Source organism: Carcharhinus amblyrhynchos, chromosome 12 (assembly GCF_965287045.1).
Source record: "Carcharhinus amblyrhynchos chromosome 12, sCarAmb.v2.hapA, whole genome shotgun sequence".
Classification (NCBI taxonomy): Eukaryota; Metazoa; Chordata; class Chondrichthyes; order Carcharhiniformes; family Carcharhinidae; genus Carcharhinus; species Carcharhinus amblyrhynchos.
The window spans coordinates 83,418,447-83,441,529 of NC_137335.1; the positions used below are offsets into that span (position 1 = coordinate 83,418,447).

Below are 23,083 nucleotides of genomic sequence, written 5' to 3' on the forward strand. Positions count from 1 at the left end.
ACGAGTTCATAGAAACATCGAATCCCTGCACTGCAGAAGGAGGCCATTCGGCCCATCGAGCCTACACCAACAACAATCTCAAATAGGCACTATCCCCATAAGCCCACATAATTAACCCCACTAATCCATTGTACAGGGCAGTTGAGAGTCAACCACATTGCCGTGGGTCTGGAGTTACATGTAGGCAAGACCAGGTAAGGACAACAGATTTCCTTCCCGAAAGGACATTAGTGAACCAGATGGGTTTTTACAACAATCAGTCATGGTCACTATTAGCTCCAGATTTTTATTGGATTTAAATTTCACCGTCTGCCATGGTAGGATTTGAATCCAGGTCCCCAGATCTTGCTCTGGGTCTCTGGATTATTAGTCCAGTGACAGCACCACTACACCACTGCCTCCCCTAATTATTGGGCATTAGGCGGTGATCTAATTGAGGTCATTCAGTTGATGAAGTTTTTATTGCATCATTTGCTTATTTTGAACATAGGAACATGGAAAACAAGCCAGGAGTGGGCCAATCAACTTCTCGAACCTGCTCTGGCATTCAATTATATCATCGACTTCAATGCCATTTTCCGCAATATCCCATATTCCCTGATAACATTCCTAGTTAGAAACAGTTGAACTCTGTCTTGGACATACCCAATGACTGAGTGTCCACAGCCTCTCTGGGCTGGAGAATTCTAAAGCTTCACTTCCCCCTGAGTGAAGAATTTCCATCCCACCTCAGGACTAAATATCCTGCCATTTATCCTGAGAGTGTACCCCCTGGATCCAGACCCCAGCCAGAGGAAACATGGCTGGAGTCTGGATCCTGCATCTACCCGGTCGAGCCCGCCAAGAATTTTGTACATTTCAATGAGATTACTGCTCATTCTCCTTTACTCAAGACAAGACAGACCAAATCTCCTCAAACTCGTCATAGAGGACAATCCTGCCATCAGCCTGGTGAACTTTTGTCGCACTCCCTCTATGGCAAGACTCTCCTTCCTTAGGTAAGGAGTCCTAGAGTGTACACAATGCTCTAGGTGTAGTCTCGCCAAGGCTCTATACATTTGTAGCAAGACATCTTTAGTCCTGCATTCAAACCCACTTGGAATAAAGGCCAACAAATCATTTGTCTTCCTGATCACTTGTTGCTTGTTGGCTTTCAGTGACTCATGAGCAAGAACATCCAGCTCCCTCTGGATATCAAAACTTCCCTTTGTGTGTTTTTATCTACCAAAGTGGATAACTTCACGCCTTTCCACATTATATTCTGTCCACAATGTCCATGCCCACTCACTGAGTCTGTCTAAATCCCCTTGAAGTCTGGTTGCATCCTCCTCACAACTCACATTCTGACCTAGTTTTGTGTCAGTAACAAGCTTGAAAGGATTGCACATGTTCCCCACGTCTAGATCATTGACACAGATTGTGAATAGCTGGGGTCCAAGCTCTGATCCTTACTGCACCTCACCAATCACAGTCTGCTTGTCTGACAACAACTTGCTTATTTCTTCTTGAAATTCAATTTGTTTAGCCCTCAATCTTTCACACTTCAAGACGTACAAGATTCATCTATATTAAGGTTTATTTATTGGTGTCACAAGTAGGCTTACATTAACACTGCAATGAAGTTACTGTCAAAACCCCGTGGTTGCCACACTTTGATGTTTGTTCGGGTACCCTGAGGGAGAATTTAACGTGGCCCGTGCACCTAACCAGCACATCTTTCGGACTGTGGGAGGAAACTGGAGCAGCATGGGTGGCATGGTGACACAGTGGTTAGCCCCGCTGCCTCACAGCGTCAGAGAACCGGGTTTAATTCTGCGTGACTGTCTGTGTGGGGTTTTGCACGTTCTCCCTGTGTCTGTGCGCTCCGGTTTCCTCCCACACTCCAAAGGTGTGCGGGTTAGGTGGATTGGCCATGCTAAATTGCCCCTTAATGTCAGGGGAACAAGCTAGGGTAAATGCGTGAGATTATAGGGATGGGGCCTGGGTGGGGTTGTTGTCATGCAACTCGATGGGATGAATGGCCTCCTTCTGCACTGTAGGGTTTCTATGATTCTATGAGTCACCCAAAGGGGACCCACGCAGACATGGGAGAATGTGCAAACTCCGCACAGAAAGTGACCCAAGGCTGGAATCGAACCCAGGTCCCTGGCGCTGTGAGGCAGTAGTGCTAACCACTGTGCCACTGTGCCTCCATTCTCATAATCTGATGCTTTTATAAATAGGCAACTGACGAAATTTCTCCTGCGGTGCATCAAATTAATGATAAAATTTGGTTTCGGCGCTAATATATAATGGTATAAAAGTTCCTGGCGGGATATAATTATTTTTGTCAGGCAGCAGCCAATGTGGCTTTCAGCTCCTGCTCAAGGTACATAATTAACCTCAGATTTAATATCAGAAAATGTTGAAACAGTAACAGAAATGGAGGGATAAATTTCAGCTCCATTCGTGATTTGGCCATGGTCGCTGAGGCTTTGCGATTTTTCAACAACAGCCTGGAGACAATTGCGATTGAACTCTGCAGGAATGCACAAGGCCAGCAAGTTGTATGTCGAACTGTGGATTTCTGCAGCTGTGTAAACAGCTGTAGGGACACCACTGAATGGTGCAGCGATTGTTCTCTAGATGGACCTGGCCTGGCCTGCTGACACACTCCACACGCTAGCCCCACTTTAAGACTCTGTAGATTTTCACCACCATCGCCAAGGTCACCATCATTGCGATGGTCACCATTGTTGTGATGGTCACCATCGTTGCCAAGGCCACCAACATTGCTATGGTCACCATCGTTGCCATGGCCACCATCATTGTCATGGTCACCATCATTGTCATGGTCACCATCGTTGCCAAGGCCACCATACTTGCCATGGCCACCATCATTGTCATGGTCACCATCATTGCCAAGGCCACCATCATTACCATAGCCACCATCGTTGGCATGGCTACCATCATATAATACTGGGTCGCTCAGCAAATGTTGTCTTTTGATTAGCACTGGAAAATGATAGCAACAATGGTCTAAAGTATTGTAATTTGGGTCATAGAGGTTTACAGCATGGAAACAGGCCCTTTGGCCCAACTTGTCCATGCCGCCCTTTTTTTATTTAAACCCCTTAAGCTGGTCCCAATTGCGCACATTTGGCCCATACCCCTCCGTACCCGTCTTACCCATGTAACTGTCTAAATGCTTTTTAAAAGACGAAATTGTACCCGTCTCTAATATTCCCTCTGCGAGCTTGTTCCAGACACTCACCACCCTCTGTGTGAAAAAACTTCAAAGTTCATTTGTTTAAATGATTATTTATATCAATTAAGGAAATATCTTCCCTCTGTCAAAGACGTGTGCTCCTAAATCCATAAGTCTGTCTGCTTCTCTCAATATTCTACCTCCCAGTACACATTTGTTGTTCCTCTGTTACTTTCTTTAAATCCCATTGGTTATGGATCCAGTCAATCCAAGATCCCAGATGCTTCCTGGCTCCCATTATTAGCTTTCCCATTCAAGCAAAAATATTTGATTCTGAGCTAAAGTCTCTCCTTTTCCTTCCTGATAAAATCACCTCACTTTTCTTCACATTAAATGTTATCTGATAACTTAGTCGTTTCGGCATTTCCTTGTAGTTGCTTACAGTTCCCCTGATGGCCACCATCATTGTCTACTCCTGGGTCTTCTCCTAGTATTTCTCCCCCATTCCATTAGGAAGAGTGATGACCCCACAAATACTGAAAGTTTGGGTTGCTACAGTTCAGATTATCCTAGTCCCATCCATCCACAGCCAATCTCCATGTCATAATTCCAATAGATTTACGATGGATCTCCGATTGTTCCAAGGTCAGATATTGCTTTCAAACAGACGCTAAATCAAGGTTCCATCTACACTCACAGGTGGATATAAAAGATTCTCATGGCAAAGAAGAATGGGGAACATCTCTGCAGTATCCTGATCAATAATTATCCCTCAAACAACATCCCTGAAAAAAACTGATAATCTCATTAGTCACCCATCCTAACCCTGGGTGGGAGCTTGCAATGATCAATTTAGCACCTGCATTTACTGATGTAACAATGCTGATTGTACTTTTAAATGTATTCAATCAACTTTGGCATGTCCTGAGATTGTAAAATTCTCAATATAAATACAATCTCTTTGTTTTCAATCATTTCTATGGGAGGAAAATCTCTCCTGGCTTCACTCTCTCACTCAAACCAAATGACAATGATCAAAATTTTTCTCTGTGTAAGGCACTAACACTTGACAATGTGCTGGAACCTCGTGGATAGGCTAAATGAATGAATAATTTTGATTTGATTTATTATTGTCACGTGTATTAGTATAAATGAAAAGTATTGTTTCTTGCATGCTATGCACACAAAGCATACCATGCATAGATAAGGAAAGGAGAGGATACAGAAGGTAGTGTTATAGTGATGGTTAGAGTGTAGAGAAAGATCAACTTAATATGAGATAGGTCCATTCAAAAGTCTGACAGCAGCAGGGAAGAAGCTGTTCTTGAGTCGGTTGGTACGTGACCTCAGACTTTTGTATCTTTTTCCCAATGGAAAAAGATGGAAGAGAGGATGTCTGGGGTGCGTGGGGTTATGCTGGCAGCTTTTCCGAGGCAGTGGAAGTGTAGACATAGTCAACGAGTGAAGGAAGGAATAAGTGAATTTCTACCTACAGGATCCGTGCTCTCTCTTTCTCTGTCTCTTTACCAACCATACCGACACACTATACAACTTGTTTCTTGTGTCAATACTTGTGTGTTCATCCACAGATGCCTGACTGCTGAAAGGATATAATTATAGTACAGCAAAAAATACCTCAATATAATGAAAGCTGATCTATGATGTTAAATATAGTGCAGAGACAAAAAGACCCACCCTGCAAAATAGTTATTGTTGCAAGCAGCTCGGTCACGCTCTGGTATATGTGAGCGTCTGCATGTGTGTCTATTTGGATGTATTTTTGTAAATGTGTATCTGAGTCTAACCGCAAGAGGTAAGAAACTCAGCAGTGTTTATTAACCTATAAACCTTTATTGCCTCTCACTGAGCTTACTTGTAAAGAAAGATGGAATGTTCACTTCTGTCATACCTTTCACATAACTTGGAACATTCACAACCGGTGGAGTATTTCTGAAGTGCCCGTGGTAATGCAGAGAATGCAGCAAATAATTTGTGCACAGCCAGCCCCCACAAACAGCAACATGGTGATGAGATAATCTGTTCCGGTGATTTTGGTTGAGGGATAAGTATTAGCTAGGATGCTGGGGGGGTGGACTCGCCCTACCCCTCTTGCAAAGATCTCTTACAATGACTGACAGGGTCCTTGTTCCAGGATGAAGCTGAAGGCAAATGGCTCCGAGCAATACAAATGTTTCTCTGCAGCCGTTTAGATTTTATGCTGAAGCCTCTGGGGTAGGGAGTGAACCCTCAACATTCTGACGCAGAAGCAAAGTGTGTGTCACTCACTGGAAAAGCACGGCTGGCATGGAGAATGCCAGATTGCGAGGGAAGGAGTGAGAGGATGAAAGAGGAGGGGAGAAAGAGAGAGTGCGAAATGAAGAAGATCAGGTCAAGAGAGAGACTGGGCCAGTAGCACATCAAAAGAGAAAGAAAATTACAGCATAGGAACAGGCCCTTCAGCCCGCCAAGCCTGCACCGACCAGGATATCAGCTGCGATGGTGGTGTAGTAACACTACCAGTATTACAAAATGATGTTATCACGTTATGTATCAGCTCAACTGTCAATTATCTAATTTGGAGATTCGAGCTTCAGTTCCTGATATCATAGGTACTGGAATGAACTCCACTGGTTCTACACCTCCAGACTAAGCACAAAATATCGGGTTACCCCTAAGGAAAGGACTGTGCCCTACCGCACTGAATCACAGCATGCTTACAGTGCAGGAGAAGTCTATTCAGCCCATTGTGTCTGCACATAAGCAATTCACCGAATTCCATTCCCCTGCCTTCCCCTGTAAACCCTGCGCATTCTTCCTTTACTGATAACACTCTAATTTCCTTTTGAATACTTCAATTGAACCTGCCTTCACCACACACTCGAGTAGAACATTCCAGACCTTAACCACTCACTGCATGATAAAGATTATCCTTATTTTGCCTTGACTTCTTTTATTAATTACTTGAAATCTGTGCCCTCTCATTCCAGATTCCTCCATGACTCCTCAAGATTTTGAATATCTCTATCAGGTCTACCACTGTCAGTCCAAAGATGTGCAGGTTAGGTGGATTGGCCATGCTACATTGCCCCTTAGTGTTCAAAGATGTGCAGGTCATGGGGACTGGCCACCTTAAATTGCTCCTTAGAGTCCAAAGATGTGTGGGTTAGATGGATTGGCCATGCTAAATTGCCTCTTGTGTCCAAAGATGTGTAGGTTAGATGGATTGGCCATGCTAAATTGCCTCTTGTGTCCAAAGATGTGTGGGTTAGATGGATTGGCCATGCTAAATTGCCTCTTGTGTCCAAAGATGTGTAGGTTAGGTGGATTGGCCATGCTAAATTGCCTCTTGTGTCCAAAGATGTGTGGGTTAGATGGATTGGCCATGCTAAATTGCCTCTTGTGTCCAAAGATGTGTAGGTTAGGTGGATTGGCCATGCTAAATTGCCTCTTGTGTCCAAAGATGTGTGGGTTAGATGGATTGGCCATGCTAAATTGCCTCTTGTGTCCAAAGATATGTAGGTTAGGTGGATTAGTGAGATAAATACATGGGGTTATGTGGATTGTGCAGTGATGAGCCTGGGCGAAATGTCAAGTCGGTGCAGACTCAATGGACTGAATGGCCTCCTTCTTTACTGCAGCAATTCTATAATTTTACGATATGACCCCAACTTGGCCTTCTCTCCTCCAAGGAAAGCAGTCTCAACCATGCCGATCTATCTTTGCAACCCAAGTCCCTCGTCTCCAGAAACTTTCTCACGAATCCTTCCTGCACTTCACACCTTTTCTAAAGTTGGTGCCTCGAATGAGTGGGAGTAGCTCACTTCTACGCTAAAAGTGGGCTACCCACCATTCTGAGGTATTGGGCAGAATTTTCCCATCCCGCCTGCCGCAGCGGGCGTGACAAGGCCATGCAAAGGTCCCTTGGCCTCAGGCGGGAATTTTCCAGTCTTGGGGTTAGTGCGATCGGAAAGTCCCGTCCATTGAGTCTAATCCATTAGTAGACGGCAGCACTGTCCACAACTGCTCTGATGTGGTGAAAGGGATTGGTTAATGGACTGGGGGTGGTGGATTCACTCGACTCATCCTTGGCCAATGGCTATTTTTGGAATCCTGATGACATAGGTTCTGCTGGGTCCATTGGTTGCCTAATGGCTCGTTAGCTCACAAGGTAGCCACAAAGTTGTGCCAAGAGTCAATCGTGGTAAATCTGTTCAGGAATATCCTGAAGTTTTGAAAGGTGCTATACAAATGCAAGTTCTTCCTTTCCATCATTCTATCTTGATCCACTTTCTAAACAGGGGTCCATATCTATTCCATATCTGACCATTGTAAACTTTAATGCAACAATTTTTATACCACATTATTTAACAAAAATAAACTTCTTCACATTCAGCCCAAAGATTTATGAGATGATTTCAACATTGAAGCTGCAATCTTTCCTTTTTCAACACAGATTTTCTTCCCTAGTCTTCCTAACATGAACCAGGGCTGTGTGATACCCTGGAAATGCTACACCTAGAACTGTCACGCCTGGGAATATCATGCCCAGGAATGTCACGCCTGGGAATATTGCACTGAATATATCATTCTTGGAAATATCACGGCTGGAAATATCAACCATGCAAAGCCTGTGACTTGCAACTTTTAGATTCAAACATTTCATTCATAAAGTAGCACGATTCACAATCAAGCTGACATGGAGATGCCAATGAGGAAGTATCAACACTTTTTAAAATAGTTAAGATATAGGCAGAAGAGAAGGTGGCACGGTGGCACAGTGGTTAGCACTGCTGCTTCACAAGCCAGAGACCCGGGTTCAATTCCAGCCTTGGGTCACTGTCTGTGTGGAGTTTGCACATTCTCCCCATGTCTGCGTGGGTTTGCTCTGATTTCCTCCCAGAGTCCAAAGAGGTACAGGTTAGGTGGATTGGCCAGGCTAAATTGTCCTTTAATGTCCCGAGATGTGTAGGTTAGGGGGATTACTAGGGTAAATATTTGGATTATAGGGAGATGGTTGTGGGGGGGAGGGAGGGTGTCCTGGGTCAGTGCAGACTTGATGCACCAAATGGCCTCATTCTGCAGTATTGGGATCCTATGATTCGAAAAACTCTGGAAGATATCAAGCTTATGAAAGGTGGGAGATCAGAAGGGAAGGCATTGGGATATTCAAGTTAGCTGATCCCAAAACTTTCTGGGGTGGTTCAAACTTTTTGCAGTAGGTTAACTGCAGTGTTAATGTGAACCGAATTGTGATACCGATAAATAAACTAAAACTAACAACCTGACTAAAAAATAATTGTTGCTGAATGAATTGACTGCAGAGACCACTTACCCTGGTGTGTTGACCCAGACAATGCCCACATGGCAAAAGTAAACGCACTCTGTGTCTTGCATGTTACTGCAGGAGCAACGTTTCTCCCTGTGGTGGGGCGTGCGGACTTCCCCCACTCCCTGATGGCTGGCTGTCTCTGAATCTCCAGCAAGAGGCTTTGAAATCCCTGTGACAACGACAACAACAAGAATAAAGCACTGGGCAGTCAGGTTCAAACTCAGCTGGGTGCTTCCACTCCAATTCCTTTGCTATCCATCCACAGAACACCGACGCCAATGGCCAGGTAGCAGTTATGATTCATCCCAATGCAGCTAAATGGCCATTTCAGAGTCAACCACATTGCTGGGGGTCTGGAGTCACATACAGGCTAAAACAGGCAAGGCCAATGGACTTCCTTCCCTAACAAACATCAGTGAACCAGATGATTTTTTATGAACAACCCGATAGTTTTGTGGTCACCATTACTTAAGAAAGGAGAACATAGGAGCTAGGAACAGGAGTAGGCCATCCAGCCCCTCGAGCTTGCTCCGCCATTCAACAAGATCATGGCTGATCTTGTATGGGCCTCAACACCACTTTCCTGCCCCTTGTCCCTAACCCTTCAACCCATTACTGATTAAAACTATCACCTTCTTTAGATTTACTCAATGCTGTGGTATCCACCATATTTTGAGGTCATGAAGATTCACCACCCTTCGAGAGAAGTAGTTTCTCTTCACCTCTGTTTTAAATCCGTTACCCCCTGTGGGGTCTGCAACTATTGCCATCATAAAGTCTAGACCTTGTAAGGTGGCAGATATAACATTTGCTTTTTGTTCAGTCATGCAGTGTTGGCTGGCCAGCATTTATTGCCCATCCCTGAGTTGCCCTTGAAACTGAGTGGCTTGCTGAGCCATTTCAGAGGGCAGTTGAGAATCAACCACATTGGCTGTGACTCTGGAGTCACATGTAGGCCAGACCAGGTAAGGGCAGCAGATTTCCTTCCCTAAAGGACAGTAGTGAACCAAATGGGTTTTTCCAACAATCGACAATGGTTTCATGGCCATCAAGGAGATTCTTAATTCCAGATTGTTTTTATTGGATTCAAATTCCACTATCGGCCGTGGCGAGACTCGAACCCAGATCCCCCAAAGCATTAGCTGAGTTTCTGGATTATTCATCCAGTGATAATCCCACTAAACCATCCCCTTGAAATGGCTTTCAAACATTCAGAGGCATCATTGGATTGTGAAAGAACCCAAGTAAAAAGAACCCAAATTGAGCTTTGACCAAGGGTCATCTGGACCTGGAACATCAGTACGTTTCTCTCCTTGCAGCTGCTGCCAGACCTGCTGAGGTTTTCCAGCATTTTCTCTTTTGGTTTCAGATTCCAGCACCTGCGGTAATTTTGCTTTTATCCAAATAAAATCTTGTTTCCTTTTAACCAAAGAACGCCGCTTAATTTAAACATAGCACCCTTCTGAAGATTAGAAGCAAAGATTCCCAGCGTGACGCTCACAAAATTTCCCTCCAGTCTCAGGGCAACTTTATGAAAAGCCACGATGATCAGAGTGTCTTGTTGCCAAGATTGATGAGAGTGTGGACCTCAGTGCCACAGGAAGTGATTCAGACAGACTGGGGAAACCGGACAAATGTGTCAGTAAGAAGGAATAGAGAGTTACAATGGTAGATTTAGATGAGGGAAAGCAGGAGATTTGAATGGACTAGTTGGACTGATTAGTCAGTTTCAGTGGCATTTACTGTTTGTATGAGTCTCCCTGAGATCATTCTCTGAGTCATCGATCCTGCTGTTTTATGGAGTAAATTAATCTGTATCGGCCAGAAGCCAATTTAACCCTAATCCTGAAAGAACACTTGGGCATTGGGATGCCAAAGAATAAATGAAGCCTGAACGGTGGCACAGTGGTTAGCACTGCTGTTTCACAGCTCCAGGGTCCTGAGTTCGATTCTCGGCTCGGGTCACTGTCTGTGTGGAGTTTGCACATTCTCCCCATGTCTGCATGGGTTTCCTCTGGGTGCTCCAGTTTCCTCCCACAATCCAAAGGTGTGCGGGTTAGGTTGATTGGCCATGCTAAGAAATTGCCCCTTAGTGTCCAGAGATGCGTAGGTTAGAGGGATTAGTGGGTGTACTATGTAGGGATATGGGGGTAGGGCCTGGGTGGGATTGTGTTCGGTGCAGACTCGATGGGCCGAAGGGCCTCTTTCTGCACTGTAGTGTTCTATGATTCCTGCTAGGTAATCTGATGCAGGAACTTGTATTTAGCTGGACCTGGACAGGATTAAGTCCATTCTGGTGGGCTTAAAGGTATGGGTTGATAGTCAGAGACGTGTGACAACAATCCATCCCCTTCTATCATTGTGGACACTCAGGAATCTAATGGAAAATTCTTCGCCCACTCATTCAATTCCCAACCCACCTTCCCCAAAAACCACACAAAAATTGACTAGGTTTGTGTAAAGGTTGTGGTAACTCAGAAAACCCTCCCAGCAAATAGAAATAAACATTCTATTGGCTGGGTATAAAGATTACAAAACATTTTACAGTACACTAACAGGCCATTTGGCCCAACTGATCCCTGCCGGGGTTTGTACTCCTCACAAGCCACCTCCTGCCTTCAGCCTGATCAGTGTATCTTTCCATTTCTTTCTTCCCTCCAGCCCCCCTCACAAACCCCCCTCCCACCCCCAGATGCTGGATATAGCACTTGGGGTGAACGGGATCAAAGGTTGTGGGGAGAAATCAGGATAAAGCTATTAAAAGCAAATTGCTGCGAATCTGAAACCAAAAGGGAAAACGCTGGAAAATCTCGGCGGGTCTGGCAGCATCTGTAAGGGTCATCGAAACATCAGCTCTTTTCTCTTCTTAGGGATGCTGCCAGACCTGTTGAGATTTTCCAGCATTTCCTCTTTCAGTTCCTCCAAAATGCTGTTAAGTTGGACAATCAGCCATGATCGCGATGAGCAGTGGGGCAGGCTCAAAAGGGCCGAATGGCCTCCTCCCACTCCTACCTTCTACGTTTCTACGCCCTTGCCTCGCTCTCCCTTCAGTGGATTTGCTACTGTTCGTCTCTGGGTATGACCACGGGCTGTCTTTGCAAAAGAGGAATGTCCCAGAGCTGGAATGTCCAAGGCCTGGAGATTGTGGTTAGGTGGTTATGGCGGTGGAAGGAATGTTTGTGTTGCAGCCTCTCTGTCTGCGAATCTCCGGGGAAAGAGAGCAAAGGTACAGGAATAACAGTCGCCGTCTGGGGAGGGAGGTTAAACTGAAACTATTCTATCATCTTCTGAATTTGACCCTCCTTCCCCCCGCCCCGGTCCCTGTCTCTTTCTCTGGAAAAGCTGTAATTATGTCAAATCCTTGGCAGTTATTTGATCCAGTTAGAGAGTGAAACATGGCGTCTAAGCGCACACGTTGCCTGGGCTTTCTCCTGTTTCTGTCTGAGACACAGTCATGCTTCTATCATTCTGGAGCAACTAGCCCTGTCACTCTGCCACTCAACTACCCAGTAGTGACCTAACACAACAAAGAAAATACATCAAACTGTCCAGTGTGAAAACTGATACAACACACAGTGCTCTCAGTTGCCCTCAACAAATTCCTTACATTAAACTCCCTCAATAAAACTCCGCAGGATCCGTGTTGGTAAGGTTGCTTATGGCACTCCTGCAGACACACTGGGACAAGAAAGGGACTTGTATTTATATAGGCCCTTTTGTAACCTCAGGACGTCCCAGAGGGCTCTTATAGCCAGTGTGAAGTGCCATCCCGATCCTAAAGTCGTGGAAGCCAAGTCTTGCAAAGCAAGCGACCACAAACAGCAACGTGATAACCACAGTTTGTTTCAAGTGATGATGGCTGAGGGTTAAGTAGTGGGGAAGGCACCGTGGAGAACACTGCGGATGCTGGAAATCGGAAACAAAAATGGAATATGCCGGATGCACTCAGCAGATCCGGCAGCATCTGTGGAGAGAGAAACACAGCTAACGTTCTGAGTTGGCAAGTGCGAGGTGGTCCACTTTGGTAGGAATAATGGTAGGAAGGATTATTACTTACGTGGCGAAAAACTGCAGCAGGCGACGGTGCAGAGGGACCTCGGGGTCCTTGTGCATGAGTCGCAAAAACCCAGCTTGCAGGTGCAGCAGGTGGTCAGGAAGGCGAATGGGATGCTGGCCTTCATTGCGAGGATGATTGAATATAAAAGTAGGGAGGTCTTGCTGCAGCTGTATAGGGCATTGGTGAGGCCGCAGCTGGAGTACTGTGTGCAGTTTTGGGCGCCGTACTTACGCAAGGATATTTTGGCCTTGGAGGGAGTGCAGAGGAGGTTTACTAGGCTGATGCCGGAGTTGAGGGGGTTGAGCTATGAGGAGAGGCTGAATAAACTAGGCTTGTACTCGTTAGAGTTCAGAAGAATGAGGGGAGATCTCATTGAGACGTATAAGATGATGAATGGGATGGATAGGATAGAGGTGGAGAGACTCTTACCGCTCAGAAAGGACAGTAGGACTAGGGGGCACAGCCTCAAGATAAAGGGGGGGCGGTTTAGAACGGAGTTGAGGAAGAATTTCTTTACTCAAAGGGTGGTGAATCCCTGGAATTCTCTGCCCGTTGAAGTGGTGGAGGCTGCCTCGCTAAATATTTTTAAGACGCGGGTTGATGGGTTTTTGATAAGCGAGGGGATTAAGGGTTATGGGGAGAGGGCGGGAATGTGGAACTGAGCCACGACAGATCAGCCATGATCTTATTGAATGGCGGGGCAGGCTCGAAGGGCTAGATGGCCTACTCCTGCTCCTATTTCTTATGTTCTTATGAGTCTAAATGGGCCTTTCGCAAGCCCTTCTGTCGAAAGTTCATTTAGATCCAAAGTGTTAACTCTGTTTCTCTCTCCACAGACCTGCTGAGTTTATTCAGCATTTCCTGTCTTCATATCATGGAGAGCTCCCCTGATCTGCATCGCTGGGGCAGCACAGTGATTAGCGTTGCTGCCTCACAGCGCCAGGGACCCAGTTTCGACTCCCAGCTTGGTCACTGTCTGTGTGAAGACTGCACATTCTCCCCATGTCTGCGTGGGTTTCCTCTGGATTCTCCGGTTTCCTTCCACAGTCCGAAAGACACCTTGGTTAGGTGCATTGGCCATGCTAAATTCTCCCTCAGTATACACGAAGACTTGGGGATTTTGATAGTAACTTCATTGCAGTGTTAATGTAAGTCTGTTTGTGACACTACGAAATAAACGTTAGTGTCTTATGTTGGAATTTCACAGACCCTCCCACCGGCAGGATTTTCCAGTCCTGCTGAAATCAAATGAATTCTTGAACAGTTTGCTCTGACATATTGTAAAAATTAAGAGTTTTTTACATCCAGTTAAGGGATTTGGGGATCAGGTTGGAAGGCAGATTTGAGGATTATTTCACCAGGTCAGTCCTGATCCCAGTAAAGGAAGATTCAATGGGCTGAATGACCCAGTTCTGCTGCTATGATCTTATATTTTAGTATCTTTTTTTGCAAGATTGCATCTCCAACAATGCAGCGATCCCTTGGTGCTGCATCAAGTGTCAATGTGATTGCATGTTGAGTCTTGGGCCACTGAACCTCTGAGTCAGAGGTCAAACTATTGCCAACTGAGCCAACGCCTTAGAGGTTCTGCTGGAGTTTTTATGTCCTCCTGGCATTAATTTACACTGAAATCCCAGAGTAACAACATTAGACATCTTCTCTCCAGCACACCTCTCACTGTACACACTGCATTATTACCAATGCTTAATTCACGTTGATCTTAATTAATCTTGCCAGATATTTTATTTAAAACCGCTGGATATATTGACCAAAACAGGTGCAGAGATACCTGTGAAACGTAATCACTATTCCCAAGCTGCTGATGTTGCAGCGGATCACAGTGTCAGAATGACAGTGGGCTGTAAAGAATGTTGCAGATGGACACGTTCAAGGACTACGTGCTGAGGGACTAAAGCACAGAGCAGCCACTGCAGAGGCCCAATGGGGGAAAGTCTGCCTAAGACCTTTCAGCCATAGCACACAAAGGGGAGAGGAATTGTACACAATCGTGGAATTCCTACAGTGCAGAAGAAGGCCATTCGGCCCGTCAAGTCCACACCGACCACAATCCCACCCAGGCCCTACCCCTGTATCCCCATACATTTATCCTGCTAATCCCCCCGACTCTAGGGTCAATTTAGCACGGCCAATCCGCCTAACCTGCACACGTTTGGATTGTGGGAGGAAACTGGAGCACCCGGAGGAAGCCCACACAGACATGGGGGAGATTCCGCACAGAAAGTGACCCAAGGTCGAGGATTGAACCTGGGTCCCTGACGCTGTGAGGCAGCAGTGCTAACCATTGTGCCACAAAGAGCTTCTTCACCCTATGGATTGTGAAAATCTACAATCCTCTCCATCAAAAGCTGTGGGCGCTGGGGCCAATCGGAGCCTCAACAAGTGTTTGTTAGTTAAGGGTGTGGAGAATTATGGAGCTAAGGTGCGTAGAATGAAATTGAAAATCAGTCATAATGTAACCACAACAACCTGGAGTGAACAGAAAAGCCTCCTCCTGTCCCTGTGTCTTTTTGTCTCTGATATTCAATCTGATATTCAGAACTGTAGTGAAGAAACAATATCTAACATCCTCCGTGCAACATCGAACATACAAATATGGTTCACTAGAGTCCTCACCTGCTCTGGCCATTCCAGATCCACAGCTATGTGTTTGACTCTCAACTGCCCTCAGAAATGGCCTCGCAAGCCATTCAGTTCAAGGGCAACTAGGGAAGGGCAATAAATGCTGGCCAGCCAGTATTGTCCACGTCCCGCGAATGAATAAAAAGAAATACAGTCCCTTTTGTAAGAAAGAACAAGCATTTATAAAGTATCTGTCACAACCTCAGTGCACCCTAAATGTTTACAATGAAATGTAGTTATCATTACAAGGTAAGAACAGGTAAACATTAAAATATCCTGACTTGTACTCCAAAGCTGGACAAGTTGTTCCAATACAACTACATCACTGGCATCTATCAACAATGTGGAAAATTCTTGTCCATAAAAAAAAAACACAAGAAATCCAATCTAGTATATTACCACCCTATCAGTTCATACTCAATCACCATCAAAGTGATGGAAGCTGTCATCAGCAGTGTTACCAACTGGCAGTTACTCAGCAACAACCTGCTTAGTAATGCTCAGTTTGCTTCTGTCAGTTACAATCAGCTCCTGATCTCATTCCAGCCAGTGGAAACCAGGGGGAACTCTCCGCTGCTTGGAATCATACTTAATGTGCGACACGTTGGCACAGTGGTTAGCACTGCTACTTCACAGCGCCAGGGACCCTGATTCGATTCCCGGCTTGGATCTATGTGAAGTTTGCACATTTATAACATACTGGTTAGGTTGATTGGCCATGTTAAATTCTCCCTCGGTGTACCAAACAGGAACCGGAGTGTGGTAACTATGGGGTTTTTCTCACTAACTTCACTGCAGTGTTAACCTACTAGTAACTAATAAATAATCTTCACTTTACATAACATAAGAACATAAGAAATAGGAGCAGGAGTAGGCCATCTGGCCCTTCGAGCCTGCCCCGCCATTCAATAAGATCATGGCTGATCTGTCGTGGCTCAGTTCCACATTCCCGCTTTCTCCCCATAACCCTTAATCCCCTTGCTTATCAAAAACCCATCAACCCGCGTCTTAAAAATATTTAACAAGGCAGCCTCCACCACTTCAATGGGCAGAGAATTCCAGAGATTCACCACCCTTTGAGTGAAGAAGTTCCTCGTCAACTCCATTCTAAACCGCACCCCCCTTTATCCTGAGGCTGTGCCCCCTAGTCCTACTGTCCTTTCTGAGCGGGAAGAGTCTCTCCACCTCTATCCTATCCATCCCATTCAACATCTTATACATCTCAATGAGATCTCCCCTCGTTCTTCTAATTTACTTTAGCATAGGGGAAGGTTGTTGTGGTGGTTGGAGGTCAACTATCTCAGTCCCAGGACATCACTGCAGGTGTTCCTCATGCCTATCTGCCCCAACCATCTTTAGCTGCTTCATCAAATGTCCTTCCCTCTGTTATAAGCTCTGAAGTGAAGACATTCAGAGATAATTGCACAATGTACAACACCATTTGTGACTCCTCAGATTCTGAAGCAGTCCATGTTCAAATGCAACAAGATTTGGACAATATCCAGGCTTGGGTTAAGAAATGGTAAGTAACATTTGTGACACACAAGTGCCAGACAATGACCATCTCTGCGAGACAGAATTTAACCATTTGCCTTGGCATTGAATGACATTACTGTCACTGAATCCCGCACTACCAATATCTTGGGGTTATCATTGACCAGAAACTGAACTGGACTAGCCATATAAATACTGCAACTTCAAGAGCAGGACAGAAGCTAATGACTCTTTAAGTTCAAGCTTAAGTTAAAATTTATTGTCACAAGTAGGCTTACATTAACACTGCAATGAAGTTACTGTGAAAATCCCCTCATCACCACACTCTGACGCCTGTTCGGGTACACTGAGGGAGAATTTAGCATAGCCAATGCACCTAGCCAGCATGTCTTTCGGACTGTGGGAGGAAACCGGAACACCCAGAGGAAACCCCCTCAGACACTGGGAGAATGTGCGCACCCTGCAGACAATGACCTAAGCTGGGAATCGAACCCTCATTCCTGGCATTGTGAGGCAGCAGTGCTAACTACTCTGCCACTATGCAGAGAGTAACTCATCTCCTGTCTCCTCAAAGTCAGTCCATCGTCTACAAGGCGCAAGCCAGGAGTGTGACGGAATCCTCTCCACTTGCCTGAATGAGTGCGGCTCCAACAACGCTTAAGAAGATCGACAGCATTTTCCAAATCTGCAAACTCTACCTCATAAAGGTGCAAGGGTAGCAGACACATGGGAATGATACCAGCTGAAAGTTTCACTCCAAGCTACACGCAATCCTGACTTGGAAATATTCTTTCAACTGGGATGTGGCTGTCCATTTTGAATGGAGTGGCTGGCTAGGACATTTCAGTTATGAGTCAACCACGTAGCTGTGAGTTTGGAGTCACGAGTTGGCCAGACCTGGTAAGTACGGAAGATTTCCTTCCCTAGAGGGGCATTAGTGAATCAAATGGTGTTTTTTTACAGTAGCTGATAATGGTTGTCGTGGTCACCATTACTTGGATACAGTGAGAAGTCTCACAACACTGGGTTAAAGTCCAACAGGTTTATTTGGAATCACAAACTTTCGGAGCGCTGCTCCTTCACCAGCTGAGTGGCTCGCTCACCTGAGGAAGGAGCTGCACTCCGAAAGCTCGTGATTCCAAATAAACCTGCTGAACTTTAAGCTGGTGCTGTGAGACTCCTTACTGTACTCATCCCAGCCCAAAATCGGCATCTCCACATCATGGCTACCATTACTTAGGTTTATCACTGTTGCTTCAGTCGCTAGGACAAAATCCCACCACTCCCTCCTTAACAGACTTACACCACTAGGACGGCAATGATTCAAGAAGGCAGCTCACCACCACCTTCTCAAGGGCAATTAGGGATGGGCACTAATTTCTGGATCTTACCAGTGAAGCCCACATCCCATGAAGGGATGATATAGAGTTACCAGTGTTGGACTCAAGGAGGGATTTCTTCTCTCAGAGAGTCGTGAATTTCTTGAATTCTCTGCCCATTGAAGCAGTGAAGGCTACCTCGTTAAATATGTTTAAGTCACAGGTAGATAGATTTCTGATCAATAAGGGAATTAAGGGTTATGGGGAGCAGGCGGGTCAGTGGAACCGAACCACTATCAGCTCAGCCATGAACTTATTGAATGGCGGGGCAGGCTCGAGGGGCTAGATAGCCTACTCCTGCTCCTATTTCTTATATTCTTATGGACTAGGGTGGGCACAATAAGTAGTCTCACAACACCAGTTTAAGGTCCAATAGGTCTATTTGGTAGCACAAGCTTTCTCCTTCATCAAGACGCACATTCCAACCATCATCTTGTAATTGAGTTGGTGTCCATGTATGCCTTGTTTGTGAAACAAATCCTGCATTCAGTTATAAGAACATACGAAATTGGAGCAGGAGTAGACCATCTAGCCCTTCGAGCCTGCCCCGCCATTCAATAAGATCATGGCTGATCTGAAGTGGATCAGTTCCACTTTCCTGCTTTCTCCCCATAACCCTTAATTCCCTTGTCTATCAAAAACCTATCTACCCGTGACTTAAATATATTCAGCGAGGTAGCCTCCACCACTTCAACGGGCAGAGAATTCCAGAAATTCACCACCCTTTGAGTGGAGAAGTTCCTCCTCAACTCTGTTCTAAACCGCCCCCCCCTCCCACTCCCCCCACCTTATTTTGAGGCTGTGCCCTTTAGTCCCGCTATCCTTTCTAAGCGGGAAGAACCTTGATGAAGGAGCGGTGTTGCGAAAGCTCGTGCTACCAAACAAACCTGTTGGACTTTAACGTGGCGTTGTGACACTGTGCCCTCATCAGGTGAGTGAAGGGTTAGAAAGAGCTGTGTGGCCCACGGCAGTGCGCCCTCGATAGGGGCACAGCAGTCCAGCACTCCCCTCTCGAGCGCACAGAATGCTCCCAGCCCCTCTTTTGTGGCGAGCTATTTTTGTCCTCACTGGGACAGTCACAGAGAGTTGTGCGGGGGGTGGGGGGGGGGTACTGGGATGCCTGCGCTGACCCAGCCAGCCGCAGTGCATGACTAGGAGAAGTTTCTCCCAGCCACATTCCTGACGTGTTGTGGAATGGAAATGAAGGAGGTTCACCTGTCGCAGAAACACGATCATCTTTTCATCTGGGATGTGACGGCTTTGAAGGCTCCCCCCGCGGCTGCTGCAGGCTCAGATATATCTTGTTCCAGTGGGGGCGTGGGGAAGGGAGAAATCTTTATTCCTCCGTTGAAGGCAGCCACAGGGCAAAGCAAAACACACCAAGTAATCCAAAGTTACTGCGGAGTGCAGCCCCATCTGAAAGGGACTCGGAGAATCAGGTTTGAAAGGGGGTTGCTTTAAAAAGCTCCACCTGAACTCGGATCCGCACACACAGGGTTACGCTGCAAAATAAAGTGGATTCCAATCCAACTCCATCCAATCCAACTTGGATTGTTTTAGATATCGAAATAAGATTGTTTTAATGAAGATTGTGAAACCACACATTAGACAAAGGTGTGGAATTCATGGTGAGCAAAGCATTTGTATAACTCTGATTTGAGGCATTAAAAAAACTCTAAATTAATGGTGATCATGACCATTTCCCTCACCCTCACACACACGTTCACACTCAAAATCACACACAGACACACACATGCCCAGACACACATACACCCATACCCAAGCTCACCCCCCCCACACACACACACCCCCCCAAACACACACCCACACACAGACCTACATACACACCCACTGACACCGTCAAACACATCCCCCCACACACACCCCTACATACACACCCACTGACACCCCCAAACACACACCCACACACAGACCTACATACACACCCACTGACACCCCCAAACACACACCCACACACAGACCTACATACACACCCACTGACACCGTCAAACACATCCCCCCACACACAGACCTACATACACACCCACTGACACCCCCAAACACACACCCACACACAGACCTACATACACACCCACTGACACCGTCAAACACATCCCCCCACACACACCCCTACACACACACCCACTGACACCCCCAAACACACACCCACACACAGACCTACATACACACCCACTGACACCCTCAAACACCCCCCCCACACACCCAAACACACACCCACACACAGACCTACATACACACCCACTGACACCCTCAAACACACCTCCACACCCCCACACCCAAACACACACCACCCCCCCCCACACACACAGACCTACATACACACCCACTGACACCCTCAAACAGCCCCCCCCCACACAGACACACACACAGACCTAGATACACACCCACTGACACCCTCAAACAGCCCCCCCCCACACAGACCCCCACACACGCATACCCAAACACACACCCCCCCCCACACACACACATACCCACATACACACCCACACACACGTGGATACACATATCCACATACACACCTACACACACATACCCAAACATGCACACACAAACAGACACATCCACCCACACACACCCAAACACGCTCCCTCTCACATACGCACACATGCAGAAATACATACACACACACACACGTATCCACATACATGCACGCACACACAAACATACACTCTCACACATACACCCCACCACCTTTCTGGGATTGTAGAAAGCAAGACTGTGTAGTACTCACCTTCTGGAGTCAGATGTGAGGTGAGAGATAGAACCAGAATGCAGTGGATGAAGGAATTCATCTCCACAAGTTGACCGGTGTGTGTTCCCAGGACACAGGGGAAATGGTTGTCTTTGTAGAAGATTCCTTCACTTATCACATCTGCATCTTCTGCACGAATGTAGACTCCAGTGGACTCTCGATGCAGGCAAATTCACACAAACAGGAAACTCTCTCTCTCTCTCTCGCTCTCTCTCTCTCTCTCACTTGCAGTCCCTCCCTCTCTGTAGTAACCCTATCTGGAAATATCTCTCTCACCCTCCCACAGTGAAAGCTGCAATCCCTCACATTGTCAGTCACCTGCCAGTGTCAGGTTAAACCTCGTCAGGGGAGAGCTGGTGGTGGGGGTGGGGTGGGGTGGGGTGGGGGGGGTGTAGGTCCGTTGGGGGGGAATGTGAGGAAGCCTTACCCGTGTGTATGTGGAATGGGGGTTGGGGGGGGGGGGGGGGGGGGTTCTCTGGCTGATTAGAACATTGCTATCGCCGGCAGGGTCTCTGCTTTCAGTGATGTGGAACAAGTAGGGAAACTGCGGTCAACTTTTAATATCCTGCTTCACCAATCCCAGCTTTATTTATGGACCTTTCCAGTTCAATAACTGAACCTTCAATCCATCTGTGGTCAACAATACACCCCCTTCCCTTCTGATAGCCCAGAAATTATTTGTTACCAGTTTATTAAACGCTTTTACAGAATTCCCCCTTGGGGGAGTATTTGGAGAGCATTTGTGTGTGTGTGTGTGTGTGTGAGAGAGAGAGAGAGAGACAGATTCTGGTCTTATTTATTGTTTTTGAATAGAAACACAACCTGGAGGGAGAGGTGGGGAGGGAGAGAGAGGGAGAAAGGAAGAGGGAAAGAGAGAGCGAGATAGAAACAGCCAAGAAACGGAGAGGGAAGGAATAAAGGGAGAAACATAATTTTGCAAAGAGAATTATCAGTCACATTCCTGTTTAGAATATGCCTGGGGGTAGCACAGTGGCACCAGGGGTCAGCACTCTGTGTCACAGCACCAGGGACCCGGCTACAGTTGCCAGCCTCAGGGTCATTGGCTGAGCAGAGTCTGCACATTCTCTCCATGTCTGCGTGGGTTTCCTCTGGCTGCTCCGGTTTCCTCCCACAGTCCAAAAGACATGCCCTTTAGTTGATTGGCCGCGCTAAATTCTCCCTCAGCGTACCCGAACAGGCGCCGGAATGTGGCGACTCGGGGGTTATCGCAGTAACTTCATTGCAGTGTTAATGTAAGCCGACTTGTGACACGAATAAAAATAAAAGATAATAACCATCAGATCTTACAGGTGAGACTGTGGGGCTGTGGGAATATCAGTGGATTAGTAACCAAAAGGCACTCATGATGCTCTGGGGGTCACGGCTGGTGGAATTTAAATTCGATGAGTATTAAAATCTGGAAATCATTACACCGTCTGGTTCACTTTAAGGGAAAGAAATCTGCCATCCTTACCTGGTCTGGCCGATATGTCTTAACAGTCCTCTGAAACAACCCAGCAAAGGGCATTAGGGGTGAAAGAAATGCTGCCCTGGTCAATGATGCCCACATCCATATCAGAGAATTTAAAACGGAGGCCATTCAGCCCACCCACGCCAGCTCTTTGAAGTTAGTTCTATTAACTGCAATGTCCTGCAGATTTTCCATTTTTAAGAGATCGATATATCATTCAGCTCCTCGGACCTGCTCTGCCATTCAATAAGTTCATGGCTGTCATCCCCACATTACATGATGCACTGCAGCAATTCACCAAAGATCCTTAGACAGCACCTTCCAAACCCACAATCACTTCTGTCTAGAAGGACAGAGACAGCAGATAAATGGGAAGAAAAGAAACTGTGGAAGCTCGGGTGACAGGGATTTCAGTTTGGACCTACAGGTTTGCGTTTTTAGTTTCAGAAGGGACAGCAAGCTAAAGAGAAGTGTTTTCCCTCTCTCCCTGTTGTTTTGAAAATTCTATTTGTTAGCTGAAAACAAGATCTTGTCTTCCTGAAAGGTGAAAATCTGCTGTTGTTGGGGATTGGACTAGAGTCTCTCTGGTATTTTGAGAAGCTGTTTTGTCGTCAAACTGTTCTGACTCGCAAGAGTATTTGACTGAAGAATTCAGCTAACTGCCTCAATCCTAGTATCACGTGAGCATTTGTCCATGCTGTGTAAACTTGTGAGAACCTGGAAGTTCCTCTCCAAGCCACTCACCATCCTGAC

General features: G+C 46.2%; 1 protein-coding gene across 1 annotated transcript in view; it reads right to left on the reverse strand.

Moving 5' to 3' along the window:
• Positions 1-21,148, reverse strand: part of LOC145351171 (endothelin-2) — a 43,106-nt gene extending 21,958 nt beyond the window's left edge. The window contains exons 1-2 of the mRNA XM_080200851.1: positions 20,839-21,148; positions 8,520-8,685 (exon numbers count right to left, since the gene is read on the reverse strand). Of these exons, the coding sequence (XP_080056977.1) occupies positions 8,520-8,685; positions 20,839-20,899 (227 nt within the window). The 5' untranslated portion in view covers positions 20,900-21,148. The remainder of the gene's footprint in view (positions 1-8,519; positions 8,686-20,838) is intronic.
• Between the last annotated feature and the right edge of the window lie 1,935 nt (positions 21,149-23,083).